At 46.4% G+C, this 14,361-nt stretch overlaps 1 protein-coding gene across 1 annotated transcript in view; it reads left to right on the top strand.

The window, feature by feature from the left end:
- Ptcd2 (pentatricopeptide repeat domain 2) overlaps positions 1 to 1,770 on the top strand; it is a 28,169-nt gene extending 26,399 nt beyond the window's left edge. Inside the window, exon 10 of the mRNA XM_051182829.1 lies at positions 1,028 to 1,770. Within this exon, the coding sequence (XP_051038786.1) occupies positions 1,028 to 1,252 (225 nt within the window). The 3' untranslated portion in view covers positions 1,253 to 1,770. The remainder of the gene's footprint in view (positions 1 to 1,027) is intronic.
- Positions 1,771 to 14,361: the final 12,591 nt, after the last annotated feature.

The following is a 14,361-nucleotide window of genomic DNA, read 5'->3' as shown; positions in this document are numbered from 1 at the left end:
TTAATGTTCATACCAATAACTATTAAAGGTGTGTTGAGTCTGCCAGCTATTGTAGATAGTCGAGCTTTTGGTTTCCTGTGGTAATGTTATTGAAAGCACTCCAATATTAGCTATTTCTTCGTTGATTTTTTTTTTTTTTTTAAGTAGGTTAACAGAGCAACGTGGTATGATTCTTACCTGTATCCATGGCTGTCTGGAGGCCGAGGAAGGCTTCTGCACTGATAGACCCCCTGGGGCCTATGCAGCTGGGTGAACTTCCTCCAGTCTCTGTGCTTTGCTTCTCTAAGACGCCCATGTCCCACGTGAACTTGGGATGCATGCACCATCCCACCTTGACCTTGAGTGCTAAGCAGGCCGTTCTCATAGAACATGAAGCTGATTGTCTACAGGTTCAGTCAGGAGCCCATGTTTGGAAGGAAGATGGACAGGTGTCAGACAGATTAGGATTTATTTAGAAGGTGCCCGAAGGATGTTTAGTGAGCTTGACCCTGCGTAACTCTCAGTGGAATGTTAGGCTAAGTCCTCAGTTAGAACTGAACTAGAATGCTGGTTTCATTCACATGCCGATTTTGAGCTGACCCATTTTTGTATCGTTAGTACCATGGACTTGTGACCCCACTGTTTCCATGTCTGGTCTTCTGCTGCATGTCTCAGACCTGTCTGGCCAGTGATCTGCTTGGCATGTCTACCTTGATGTTTCACCTCCAGAACAGAATCCTGGATTTCCCCCCCAATTCTGGATCTCCCTGTCCTCCCATCTCAGTAAACGACAGTGTCCATCCATTGTCATGTTCCTATGACCTTCTGCTGACATTTGACCTCTCCCGTTCTTTTCCCCATTGAGTTCCTTTTGAAGGGTAAAATACCATGGCTGGAGCTCTGAACTTTGTGTGTAGCTTAGAGACTCCTACAGTCACTCCTATGTGCCCCGGTGTTTATGTGTATACTAGACATTTCTGAATGTCTGTCTCTGCTTCTTAGAGGACAAGAATATATCATTGTGATGTAATGATTACTCTTTTTCCAGCTGGCCAAAGTGAGGGAAAAACTGAAGGACAGCCCCACCCTCACAGCCAGATTCAATGAGGTCTGTGGGAAGCTGCACATTAACGGCCAAGTCACCGTGTGCACTCTGGATTCTATGCTCTGCCACGTTCCCCGGGACAAGAAACCCAGCACATTCCTGTTAAAGAAGAGGATGGTCAGCCAAAGGACCTTACAACCTCTCAGCCAGTCCCTGCTGACTGAGTAACTGTTTTCAACCTCCCAGGTCTGGAGGTGCACGCTGCTTCAGGCGAATCGTTGGCTTCTCCAAGATGCCAGGCATCTCGCCTCAGTGGCATTATCCTAACACCTGGTCTCCCTATGTCCCCTGAGTGGTGACTTGCTGATCAGAGATGTGTGAAGAGCTAACTCGAGCAAGGGAAGCTCCGTTACCACAGAAAGGCGGCTTCCCCTGTGTCAGGTGCTCCTGAGTAAGGGTGCAGCCCAGCACCAGCGGGAAACTCAGGAAGAACCTGCAGAAGGAATTTCCCATGGCCTGATTGACCTTGATTGACCTTTCACAGAGAGATGTTTTGCAAGTGATAGCCTCACTGAAGAAAAGAGATCTGAAACGCTCTTCTACCATGTTGGGAAATGGCCATGCCATTATTTCTCCAGCTACAAAATAATATTGCCTGTGTGTGTTCGGGTGACTTGACATTTTCATTCAAGGTTCAGTAGCGTTAATCTTTCTCCAAAATAAGAAATAAAAGGTACCTGCACAGACTTGAGATTGCGTTTTTCTTTTCTCAGAATGAAAAAACAAAAAAAAAAAAATCAGAGTTTAGCTTTCAGAATTAGTTAAGTCTGCTAAATTTAAATGATTGTCGTTGGCAAGCCATGAATGCTGATAAGAGCTATGGATGCTTAGTTTTCTGTGGTAGTTTTCTATTTAATATCATAAATACTTGATCCTGCATGTCATCACGTTTGCTATGTACATCATTTTTGTTACTTTGATTATATTGCCATTATTATAAAACTTTCCTGATAACAGGCCGTTTCTGTGACATTTTGAAATGAAGTATTGGATGAATTGTACATATGTGATCATTTACAAAAGGTATCCAGGGGCCATCTCACACATTCTTATTTCTAAAGGGCCCAGCCAGGTGTTGAACAACCAGCAGCAGAAGCCAAGTGTTCTTCAGGCCTGTCCCTGAGGCCATTTACTCTCAGGCAAGAATTGTCCGTAGAATCAGAAAATGTAGAGTCAGAGGAATCTCCCACGTCCTAACTCCTTCATCTTTCAGGTTGAGGAAGTGTCTTGTCCAAACTGGCAGAACTGTCAAGGTTTGCTCATTTGGTAAGTGGGGCTCTTAGCCCTGACTTACTCTAAGCACTGACTTAGAGTAAGTGTGAACTAAAGCAGGCAGACTGTGCCTGGCACAGTAAGTGCTGCCCTACCTCATCACTTGCCACCACCTTAGTGGGTGGCAGAGTATTCCCACCACAGGAGCCCATCTCAATGTCAAAAGGATTTGCCTGTGTTCAATGAAGCGTTAGACATCCTTGTTTAAAAACAAAACTCCAAAAGTTCTGTCTTCATAGAAGAAAACGGAGCCAGGCATTGTGCTGCACGCCTTTAACCCCAGCACTTGGGAGGTAGAGGCAGGCAGATCTCTGAGTTCTAGGCCAGCCTGGTCTATAGAGCCAGTTCCAGGACACCTTCAAAGCTACAGAGAAACCCTGTCTTGAAAAAGAAGGAAGAAAGGGAGGGAGGGAGGGAGGGAGAGATAATGGCTTACTAGCATTTGTGTGTGTGATGTTTTGTAAACAACAAAGCTTTACAGTTTCTCTACCCTCAGAGCCTTGAGAGTAGACCATGCTGCCTGTCCCCCAGCTTAACCTTGTATTTTGCTGAGCATTGAAGTGGCTGTAATGTCTTAAGTCAATGTAGTGATGATGATTGCTAGGTCACAGTCATTCATTAACAAAAAGAAGGAGGAAGGATCACAGAGAACTCTGTACAACAACAGTCCTTGCCAGCATGGCCTCCCTGAGAGGAAGGCAGCTGGTGGTCTCTCTGCTGATGGTAAACAGCTGTCAGACCTGGTTTAAAGTCTTAGTGCCCGGGTCACTAATACACAGTGGTTATAGGTGGGCACTTCCTTAAACTGTGATAATTAAAGAAAAAAAAATTTTTTTAAGGATTGTTTCTTTGACTTACGGCAGTGGTTTTCAACCTGTGGGTCACTACCCCTTTGGGGTCGAACAACACTTTACAGGGGTCACATTAGATATCTTGTATCTCATTTACACTGTGATTCATAACATTATTGAAATTACGGTTATGAAGTAGCAACAAGTAATTTTATGGTTGGGGTTACCACCATATAGGAACTGTATTAAAGGGCCGAGGCATTAGGAGGGTTGAGGACCACTGTTCTATAGGTACGTGGGTGATGGAATTCAACAGAAGCAGGGCCCCTTATGCCAGAGTTAGTTAAAAGAAAGAGTTGACCACCATATAGCAAGCGTTTCTGTTTGTCAGGTTCCAGTAGAGCACCTTAGATGTGTCTCATAGAATGCTCAGGAGAACTCTGTGGGGTAGTCATTACCCCACTACGTGGGTGAAACTGAAGTCCATAGATTTGATGCCATCAGGTGGGAGACAACAAGTTTTAAAAGCAGACCGTTGGGAAACACTTTTTTAATTACACCTCTGTACTCTGTAATCTCTCTCTCTCTCTCTCTGTGTGTGTGTGTGTGTGTGTGTGTGTGTGTGTGTGTGTCTGACTTATTCATGCTGTGTTCTTTTCCAGTTTACAAAACTTAGAAAAGACAGCAGAGGGCGCCCCAAGTCTCTACTTTAGGGTGGTGGGTTACCAGTTTTCAAAAATGTCTTCCATTTCTGGACCTCAGAACAGAGATTCACCCTGCAGGCTACATGGGTAAGGTGTGCCTTAGGATGTTGTTTTCACTTAGGTTAAGAGTTGTCCAATGTGAAGAGGTGTTTTTGGAAGAGAGAAACCATTGGGGTTGGTCCATCACAAAAAAAAACATATGAATGCAAGTGTGTGAGAGCCTTCATACACACTGGAAAACACTAGATGATTCACTGGAATACTCTTGTAATATTCTGTATTTAGGGGAGGAAAATTAAGGAATCCTGGAGTATTCAGTTCTGCCCCATCCAACGAATAGTTCGGCTGTCACATTTTGAGTCCATGAATCAAACTGGTATACTGAGTCTTCAGAGTACTAATTTTAATGAGACTGCCATTCAAATGAAGCCCATCCCCACCAGATACCATGCCAGGGAGGAGCAGAAGGATGAAGGCTGGTGCTCAACGGGATTTACTGAGAAGTCAATAAGTGATTCTCAACATGCTCCAGTGCACCAGAAGGAGGTTCAGAAGCTGAACACGGAGCAGTCCCCGCAGGAGAGCATCTTTAAGGCTGTGAGCATCTCAGGCAGAGAGCTGTGGTGGGCATTGTGTACACACACTGTCAGTACCGGCATTCGGACCAGGGCAGGTAGAGGAAGGGAGGCTTCACCATTTTCTTGAGCCTAGCCCAGAAAGGCTCTGCCATCTTCCCATTGGTCTGAGGCTTTGGTCCTCAACATGGCTGTACCCATGTCAACAGTACACATTCACTCACTCAAGGCCTCCATTGCCCACAGACTCACATATGTTTAAAACCACATGATGGCCAGCTGCCCCAGCTCCTTTAGAAATCTGAAGTTAAATCTGAAGGCCAGAATTATTTCTCTTTACATACGATGTTAAGTAGGCTTTACATAGGCTTTTGTCTTCAGGGGCTGGGGTAGATAGAGAACGCGCATGTCAAGTCTACTGCACTGCGCAGAGAGAAGGTGGCTCTTTGGTCCTGTGGCCTCTTGTCATAATCTGTAGCACGAAGCTTACTTCTATAAGATCTGTGTTCTGGGTGTGTGGGGTAGGAGGGGGTCTTCTTTTATAACCCTCTCTGAACTCAAGGTCCTGCTGCTTTAGTCTGCCCGGTGCCAGGATTGTAGGTGTGTGCCATCATGCTTGACCAGGGTCTTTCTTGACAAACTGACAAGTCAAGATCAGTAAGCTCATTGGGTGAGTAGCAGCTCTGGGCTACCATACCTCATCGTGCCCTGAAGCATGCTGTGATGCTTGGCCCTCGGCTTGTAGCGTGACTTTGAAGGCTGCAGATAGAACCTGTAGGAGGTGTGGCCTGTCTGACAGTAGGTCATTCGGGCCAAGCCCTGGTTCCCATCTGTACTCTCTACTCCCTGTCCCACTCCATGGGATGATCAGAGCTGTCCCGCTGTGCATCCCCCCCCCCCCCTGGGAACTTAAATCTCAGAAACCATGATAAGCCATCCCTTCCTGATGTTGCTTTTGCCAGACATGTTACCAAAGGAACAAGAAGAGAAATTAATCTACCCCTGCGGGGTCCACAGCCTTTACCACCTGCTCAGAACTGAGCTCTGGGTCATGGGTGTAGTCCAGTGACACAAAACTCTTAAGAGTACTCGGGTCTGCACTCATTGTCTGCTTTATTTTGAAGCAGGGCCTTGCTGTGCAGCCCATACTGGTTTGTGACTCACTATGCAGCCCACGCTGGCCTCTAACTCATGATCCTCCTGCCTCAACCTTTAAAAGTCTTTTTCCTCTCCAAGCATTTCAGGTTACCAGTTATGTAAGTCCACTGATATGCTCTTGTGCGTCTTTGTAGAGGTGGAGGATGGGATTCAAGCGGGTGAGCACACACGGCTTCCCCCATGGTGATGGGTCTAAGTCAGCAAGTGATAGGAACTTGCATGTCTTTGTGTTGCAGCATTAGTAAGCGAGCCAGTCTAAAGCAGATCAGGTGACACTGCCTTCTGTTACGCGTCCACAGAGGGAGGTCTTTTGTCCTCCTTGAATTCTACTTCCTCTTCTCCCTTTCTCTGTTCTTCTATTTTCTGTCTTCCCATCATCTTGTTAATGCTTCCGCCCTTTAAGGGAAAAAGAAAAGGAAAGAACAGGGCCGGGTCCCCGTTGGGCTGTTTGGTGACAGGGCTTGGCTTCCTTGCTCATCCTCCATTCCTGACTCAGAGGAGAGGCCACTTCACTGGAATTTAGTAGAAACCCAAGGTTGGCTTCAGTCCTGTGTTTCCCCTAGCCTAACCTCATTAGAAAAGAACGGAACAGGTCAGGATGAGAACAGCGCCACCCTGAGGAACTGTCTTCCTCTCCAGCTGCCCGTGGACAGTAGCAAGGCCATCTGGAGCTGCACATTTGTTCTCTGCACTGTCTCCCAGGCCCAGCATCCTGTGCACCCTTTGACATGAATTACGCCTCTCAGAAGAAGGCACAAGCAAGAAAAGCTAACCCCTATTTTTATTGCACCCCGGGTACATCTCTCTTTTCCTAGTTTGCTCAACAAAGAATATTTAGCAAGCATTTGTTTTACCTGGAAATCATACCGAGAACAGATTAAGAACAGTGTCTGTTCCTTTTACATTCCCATTCCTGATGTGCAAATCCCTGCAAACAACGCCAGACCTTGATTCAGTGCCCAGTCCGTGGTGTGCCCCCATCTTACAGCTTCAGAGATGCCCACCACACCCAAACTCATACTGTCTGGTTGCTTTTGCCTTTATTAATATTTCACTTAATTAATATGACTGTATTTGGTGGTGAGAAATTTTCATTCTTAAGCTGATCCAACTTGCTCTTAGAGCTGACAAATGAATACAGGATTCTCAATCACACTCTGGCTGGAAACGAAGAACTATATGCACCTGAGATTAGAGCAAGTTTCAGAGCTAATGAAGACAATAAACAATGGGGGAAGGATGAAGCGCCATACTCCCTATGACTCAGCTCTGGGGAAAGCCTTCACTGCCAGGAAAGCGCTCCTTCCCAGTACCACCGTCTCATAGCACACTGGAAAATGAGAAGATGTGGGTGTCGCGGAATGCTGTCCTGTGGTCATGTTAGTTGCAGTCTTAAAACTAGAGTCCTGTGATTACCTACAAAATCAGGCCCGCTAACATTCCCAGATAGATGGAGTGGATTCACTATGTATGTGCACACATGTACAAGAGGCCCATGAGTGGTGCAGAAGACTGTTCAAGAGAGCCACACCACTCCGAGGACCTGTGATGGCTGCAGAGGGGACTTTTCTTTGTTGGTGTCCAGCTGTAAGCTGCCCATGTTCCTTGCCCTTGTTGCTGTAACTCCAGTTAAACACATTGGCTCAGCAAGCTAGTCTTGGGTGTAATCATTTCCTAGGTCTGTTGGTGGTGCCCTTTCTGGGGTGAGTAGATATTTGCTCATGTCTCCCCAGAGGTCGGGAACCAACACATGGGGCCGCAGTGCATTTGTCCAGAGTGGTTTCTCACCAGCCAACGTGGGGGTTTCATGATAAAAATAACAATTCCTTTCCTTCTTTCCTTAGTCATACTATGCATCTAAACCAATAAAAGCCAGGACAGCTAATGGAGAGAGCTCGTGACTTGAGTGATTTCAGTCCATGCCAGCAGCTACGGTGGCAGTAACAACAGTAGAATAGTGACTTTGCAGGCTCCTTAGTAGCCTCAGTGGCTCAGAGCTGGAGAAGCCTAACCTGCCTGCAAGTGTGTGGCTGTACTTTCCTGGCAACCAGTCGTTTCACAAAGACTAGAAATGAAAACCACTGTGACCACTGGAAGGTTCCTTTTCACGAGTTTCTATACGTGGGAGAGACACCTCTGTTCCTAATGGCTGCAAGTTTCAGGAATGGGCTGACGCTCTTCTCGGGGCTCTGAGAAGAGGATACCCGTGAGATGATAACCCTTCCCATCTATCCTCAGGCACCAATTTGGAACCCCTGAAGTCTCCTGATAGAACAGTAGCTTGTACGACACATACAGCAAAGCCCTCCAGAGTGACAGGACTACCATTCAGTTTAACCTTAGCAGCCCTGAAGACCACAGGCCATGGGGCACAGCTGTACGTTTTGTCTTTTGACAGAGGGCATTTGGCAGAGCAGAGGAGGGGGGACTGAGAGCCAAGGCCATACCTAAAAGATGATGCAGCTTTTTCAGTCACCCAAACCCATGTGCAGACCACAGGGTTAGAAACTGCCACCCTCTCCCCTCTCATTTGATAGAGAATGTTGAAGGGTTTCTACTGCTGTGATAAAACACCATGACCAAGGGTTTGTTTCAGCTTACAACTCTTGGGTCACTCTCCATCACTGAGGAAGTCAAGACAGGTCCTGGAGACAGGAACTGAAGCAGAGGCCATGGAGGATGCTGCTGCTTACTGGTTTGCTCAGCCTGCTTTCTTATTACCATCCGAGACTACCTGCCCAGGGAGGGCTCTGCCTACAGTGGGTAGGGTCCTTCCATATCAGTCATTAATTTAAAAAAAAAAAAATGCCCTACAGACTTGCCTACAGGCCAAACTTATGGAGGCATTTTCTCAATTAAGGTTCCCAGATATGCCTAGGTTTGTGTCGAGTTGACAAAAATCGGTCGACAGAGAGAACATTTGGAACATGCTGTTCACTCTTGCAAAAGCTCCGAAGACTTCCATCACACTGAACAGAGACTCCAAAGTCCATGTAGCAGGCAGCTGGCCCCTCTGATCTTGGCAACCTCTTCCAACCACACAGGCACCTTCGGCCAGTTCCTAGAAGACACCCCGGCACACGCATGCCTAAGCCTCTGCACTTGCTTTACCCTCCAAGAGGCCTCCCATGTCAACTACTCTCCATTGCCCCTCTGTTCTGTGTTGCTCATTTCTTCCTTAACCAAATCATAATCATTACTTCATAGTCATTCCTCTAGAAGAGGGGTTAGCCTGTTGCAGGCTGTGTTCAAAATCCCACTTGTCTATTTTTGTGAGACAACTTTTCTGGCGGCAGCTACTGTCTTGTCTTTGGTGTCTCCACAACAACAGAAGTGAGTCATGCAATAACTATCCCAGCTCACAATGCTGTATTTGGCATCTGAACCTTTACAGAAGAAGTTCCTACTCTAGACTGGAAGATCTGCTTGCACTCTTCCATCTCAAGCACATAGGAGGTTGCCTGGAATTCAGTGAGTGTTTAATAAATATGTATTAAATGAACAAGCAAATATATGACTACATAATCCATCCAAATAGTTCTAGAAGATACTTTTCTTACCTCAGTAGCTACTTATTGAGCATCATCTTATGTCATCCACTATATTCTGGACAGAGGCAGTGAGGAGGAGGCATCAGGAAAGGATACCACATTACAGGTATTTGGCAGCAGCAATGTTAGCCATAAGGAAAGACCTCCATCCCACGCATGCTCAGGTGGTGGCCTGGCAAACAAGTCTTACAGAGAAGGATGAAGAGGCTACAGGTTGAGTGGAATGAGTTGCTTAACCTGAGCAGGGGGCAGCTCTTGGGAGAAACAACTGAGAACAATTGGAACATGAGAGTTATTGAAAAGGGGGCTTAGACAATCCATGAGATTTGAGTAGTCACTATATTCACCTTTCTGTCTCTCCTTCACACACTGCCTTTTAAAATTGAAAAGCAAATAGGTTTTCACAGAAAGGCAAACTTTTTTTTTCTTCTGGGGTCTTTAGGTCTGACCCAGGACACTTTGTGAAGTGTCCTTTGATGAGGTAGCTTAGGGTATCATTTGGGGCCAGATGAATCTTTGCTGTGAGAGACCATGTTTTTGTGTGGATCATGTGGAGGCCTCCCTGGCCTCTACACTGGATGCTAGTAACATCCCTTAATCATGGCCAATAGCGTCTCCAGACTTTGTCATGTATCATTTGAGGGAGCAATATCACCCTGTGCAGAGAGTCACTGTTTCAGAGAGTGCCACCAAAACACACACTGGCCAGCTATGGGTGGAGTTGTTACTATCAAATGCCGACTGGAGGGGACTATGGTAAGCCCAGTGGGCAGAGCCTCTGCTTCCATGCAGTCCATTTGTTCCTGAACAAAAACCGCTTGTTCCCCCTTCGTCCCCACAGGATCATCCAATATAACCAATGAACTTGAAGAACAAACCTTAGCTATTTTTTCACTTGGTGTCCTGTGTGATTTCTTCCTAGGACTCATTGATCTGTGTTATACTGAGACGTGCTATCTTAAATACATATTAGAACAGTAGAATACTGCATATCAATCAAAAAAGAGCTAGCTATTGATAAACACAAAGCATGTATGACTCTCAGAGGCATGACAGCAATAAAAGGAAGCACAGTCTTAGAAGATGCGTACTCTTTGATTCCATTTCTGGAACTTTCCAGAAAAGACAAGAGCATGCTGAGGTTGGATTATAAGAGGCTTGGTAGGGAAATATATTATTACAAGGGGATGGCATGAGTGTATTATGTGGTCAGAACTGTTGGGTACCCTGATTACATTGTTGGTTGCATGAATCCAAATGTGTAAAATTCAAAATGCATATCAAACGTTAATTCTACTGCATTTTAATTGAGCCTACCCCATGTAGTCTTTGCAGAGGATGATGGGCTTTGAGTAACTGAGTGTCTTCTACTAGACACAGCAAATCATCTAAACCCAGAGTTGCAGCCATGGGCCATAACTGCAGTACTCAAAGAAAAGAAGAAAGCTGAGATTCAGGGACTAAATGAAGAGCATCAGTTTCCTTCTTCAATTCCTCTTCCACTTTCCATAGAACAAGGTGATCTTCACTTCTCAATCCAGGGTTACCAAGTTTCACCCCAGAATTGTCTTGGCCTCTTTGCCCAGAAAGAGAAATGTTTCCAGAACTTGGAGGTCATTGGAGCAGTTGGGCCAGTGTCCTTTGAGGTGTGCCCAAGATCTCAGGATCTCACGTGGTGCTGTTGTTGAGGTGGAAAAGGTGTGTGGGCGTGATAAAGAAGAGTCTGTTGGAGCCTGTAGTGCTGCCTTTCCACTCCAGGCAGAGCAGCAATATAGCTTAGTGGGATGATGGTGGCTTGACTCTCCTGTGCGTACTGTTGTATGAACCCGTCATCAGTGCTGTGATGAGTGGTATATTTAGGTATTTGCCTCTCACCCTGTTATCTGCTCTGATGCTAGTAAGAACACTGGGTGGCCTTCGCATACATGCACCATTTTACAATAATACTTCTCCCTCCCATCCCGTGCGCTCCTTCCCCGCACCTTAGGAACTACAGGCTGCGGTTACAAATACAAGAAAGCACTGTTTACAAGAAAACTACCACTCATCTGCGTATGCAATAACTTACAAAGTATAGCAGTATCAAGTCAGAAAAGAATGTGCCTGGCTTTTCGGAGAGCAAACTGAGTGACTTGAAGTGTCATCCCCATAGCTGTCCTGAAAGAGCTACACAGAGCACAAGCCATGTCACAGCTCCAAATGCTCCTCTCTCTTCCCAGCGGCCCGATTTCAGAGGGGCAGCCGAAGCATCCCCAAACTTCTCAGAGGCAGTCTGGCACAAGGGCATCCTCAGGAGCTGTTAGTACACTCCCTGTTTTCCGAGTGTACACTGCGAAATGAGATAGGCAGTGCAGCTCCTCCTCTGATATGGGTGGGGAGGAGCAAGGATGTGCAGCAGTGTGATGACCCCTGCGTGATGACCCCTGCGGCACCAGGTGTCTCGGAAGGAAAGCGCTGAACTCAGTAGTACTTGGCATGGCTTACTGTGTTTGATCCTCACAGCCAGCCTTCTCCCCACATCCCACTACAACAGGAGGGATTGTTTAATTCTCATTACAGAAGCCATGGAGTGGATGGAGTAGAGTGGAAGAAAACCAGAGCCTTCTGATCGTACAGCCCACACTTCCATTCGGCCAACCGTGGTAAAGTACCACTTGGCCTCACCAAACAGACTGAGAGCTTAGAGACACAGGTGGGAGATCTCTATGTGCTTGGTGAATCTGGTGGAACTCCCTACTCCTGCCCTGGCAAACAAGAGAGGCGGGATTTACTTTGGCTCGTGGTTTCTAAGGGATCATTTGATAGTTACTTAGCCCCGTGCATTTCGAGAGAACACTGATGGCAGGAAGGCGTGACAAAGGATTTTTTTCACTACAGAGAAAGAGACCAGAAGACACCAGTGACAAAGGACCCCACCCCACTTCCTTCAGCTGAGTCCCATCTTTAGAAATTTCCAGAACTTCTCATCTGGGGACCAAGCATCCAGCATATGAGCCTATGGGGAACATTTCCCATTTAAGCTACAATGGTAAGATCACAGAAACCATAGTACATAAAGAATACATACAGTGATTGACTGGCAAGGAAGTTACCTCACACCTTCCAGGAGATTGTGGAAGTCAACTTTCAGGGTAGCCAACAATGGCCTTTACCTCCTGGCATCCATATCTTTGGTAAGTTCCCTCCAAATACCAGATAGGACTGACCTTATGACCAATTTAAGAAATGCTAGAGGGTAGCTTCTGAGCAAAAGCCTTATAGTCATCTAAGCTTGTACTTTATTCTCTCTTCGTAACCCATGGTATGTGGTTAGCCAGATATCATGACCCTTCTGCAGCCCCATAGAGATTCTGCATGCCATGGCTTCCTCCCTACAGCCAGCATCAAGTCGCCATCCTGGGAAGTGCATGAGTATACCATGCTGGTGGCTGCCTCTCCAGTCCCAGTTCATTTGGCTTGCAAATGATGTAGCCCTGACTGGCATCCTGACTGTGACTGCTGCCTCACAAGCCAGCGGCCCCCTGAATTTCTGACCTACAAAAACATTACGAGATGCATGTTGGCTATTGTTTTAACTTGCTCATTTCAAAGGGAAGATGTTCCAAAGCAAGAATGAGTGAGTTATCCTAAATGGCTAGATGGTTCTCAGTAAAAAGATGTACCTTGTCTGGTGGTTTAAGATCACAAAAGCTATAGGACGAGAGAGCCAGTGACCAAATTAGGGCTTTCCTGTCCTCAAATGTGCAGCAGTCATTAAAGTAGATATTGGCAGCCACACAGCCTTTCTGGTTCCTTATCTGACCCAAGGATGACCAGAAGGCCCTCTTAGTGCTGTGTGCCACAGCAGGCAGACTTTCAGGGACACAATCAGAAAACACTGAATCGTGTATTTTTGATGTTATATAACTGTGGCAGGCATGTAGGTGATTCCTCAACACAGTAGAGACATTCTGATCTCAACAGCTCACTTTGGAGTACCCCCTGGGTCCTCTCACCACAACAGCTGTCAGACTTCCCAGGCTAACCTTCTTTGACTTCACCATCCTAAACCTCTCACATCCCCCAAAAGCTGGAAATGGTGGTGTTTTCACAGGAGCCAATATCTGAACAGCCACTCAGAGGAAACCTTGTCTGCGTGGATGACACAGCGCACACTGATATTCGAACTCGGTTGATGGGCATGGATGCTCTGGGCTCCGAGCGCCCACTGGGTTGTAACTAAAACCCATGTCTCCTCCTTCCCTCCCCCGGTGGCTTCTACTGTCACCTCTTCCCAGCCCCATTGACCCACCTGTCTGCTACAGCTTCTTGGGTGTCCTGTTTCTCAACAATTGCTTTCATTCTTGACTGCTGTCCCCAGTTATCCTTCTGTCCCTGACCTGCCTTATTCCTGTCAAAACCAGAAGGCTTGGACCCTGACCTCATCCCGGACTATTTCAGTTCTTGCAGATAACCTTGAATTGTCTGAGCTCTGAGTAACCATAGCTTTTAAAAGCCCCTTGGCATGGTCACCACATAGGAATTTACAAGTTCCCTGGGAAGAGAGAGATAGCTCATTGTCATGTTCAAAGATACCCCTTTGTTATGGGGGGGAAAATGTGTCCCTTCCTCACTCCTGTGAGAGAATTCCATGCTCACCAGGAGCTTGTCCTCCTTCTGAGAGATTGACACAGGTCTGAGCCTTCCTCTTCTCCTTGCTTAAGAATCACTAAGTTCCTGCCACTTACCAATCCCCCCCACACACTCCCCAAGAAGTTTACACACCAAGAACCAGTATTCTCCTATGGCTAGTCTGCTTGGATTCTAAAGTTCTAAGACTAAGACTTGCAAATGCATACATGAGACCCCACCCGAACCTCCCTGGGTTTGAAATAGTTATCACTTGGACAATGCAGAGTTTACTCTAACCAAGTCAACTCTGTTCTGTGATAGTATTTCCTACAACTCCTACCTAAAACTCCAAAACCTTATGTCTACTAAACCCAGCCATAGCAGGGCCAAGAGGAAGACAGGCCACTCGGATCTACTGGATGAGGCACACCCACAGCAGATCTTAATGCACACCCAACAATAGAGCCCTGATGTGTCAGCTTAGGGCTTGCATTTTCACCCACACAGTCCCTGAACATATATGAATCCATGTATGTAAAGTCATAATAGCCCTGGCTTTGAGCACCAGGAAAGCTAAGAATTGATTTTAGCACTGAGCTGAGGAGGTACCGGGTA

Source organism: Phodopus roborovskii, unplaced genomic scaffold, assembly GCF_943737965.1.
Source record: "Phodopus roborovskii unplaced genomic scaffold, PHOROB, whole genome shotgun sequence".
Classification (NCBI taxonomy): Eukaryota; Metazoa; Chordata; class Mammalia; order Rodentia; family Cricetidae; genus Phodopus; species Phodopus roborovskii.
This window is presented reverse-complemented; position numbering and strand designations above follow the sequence as displayed.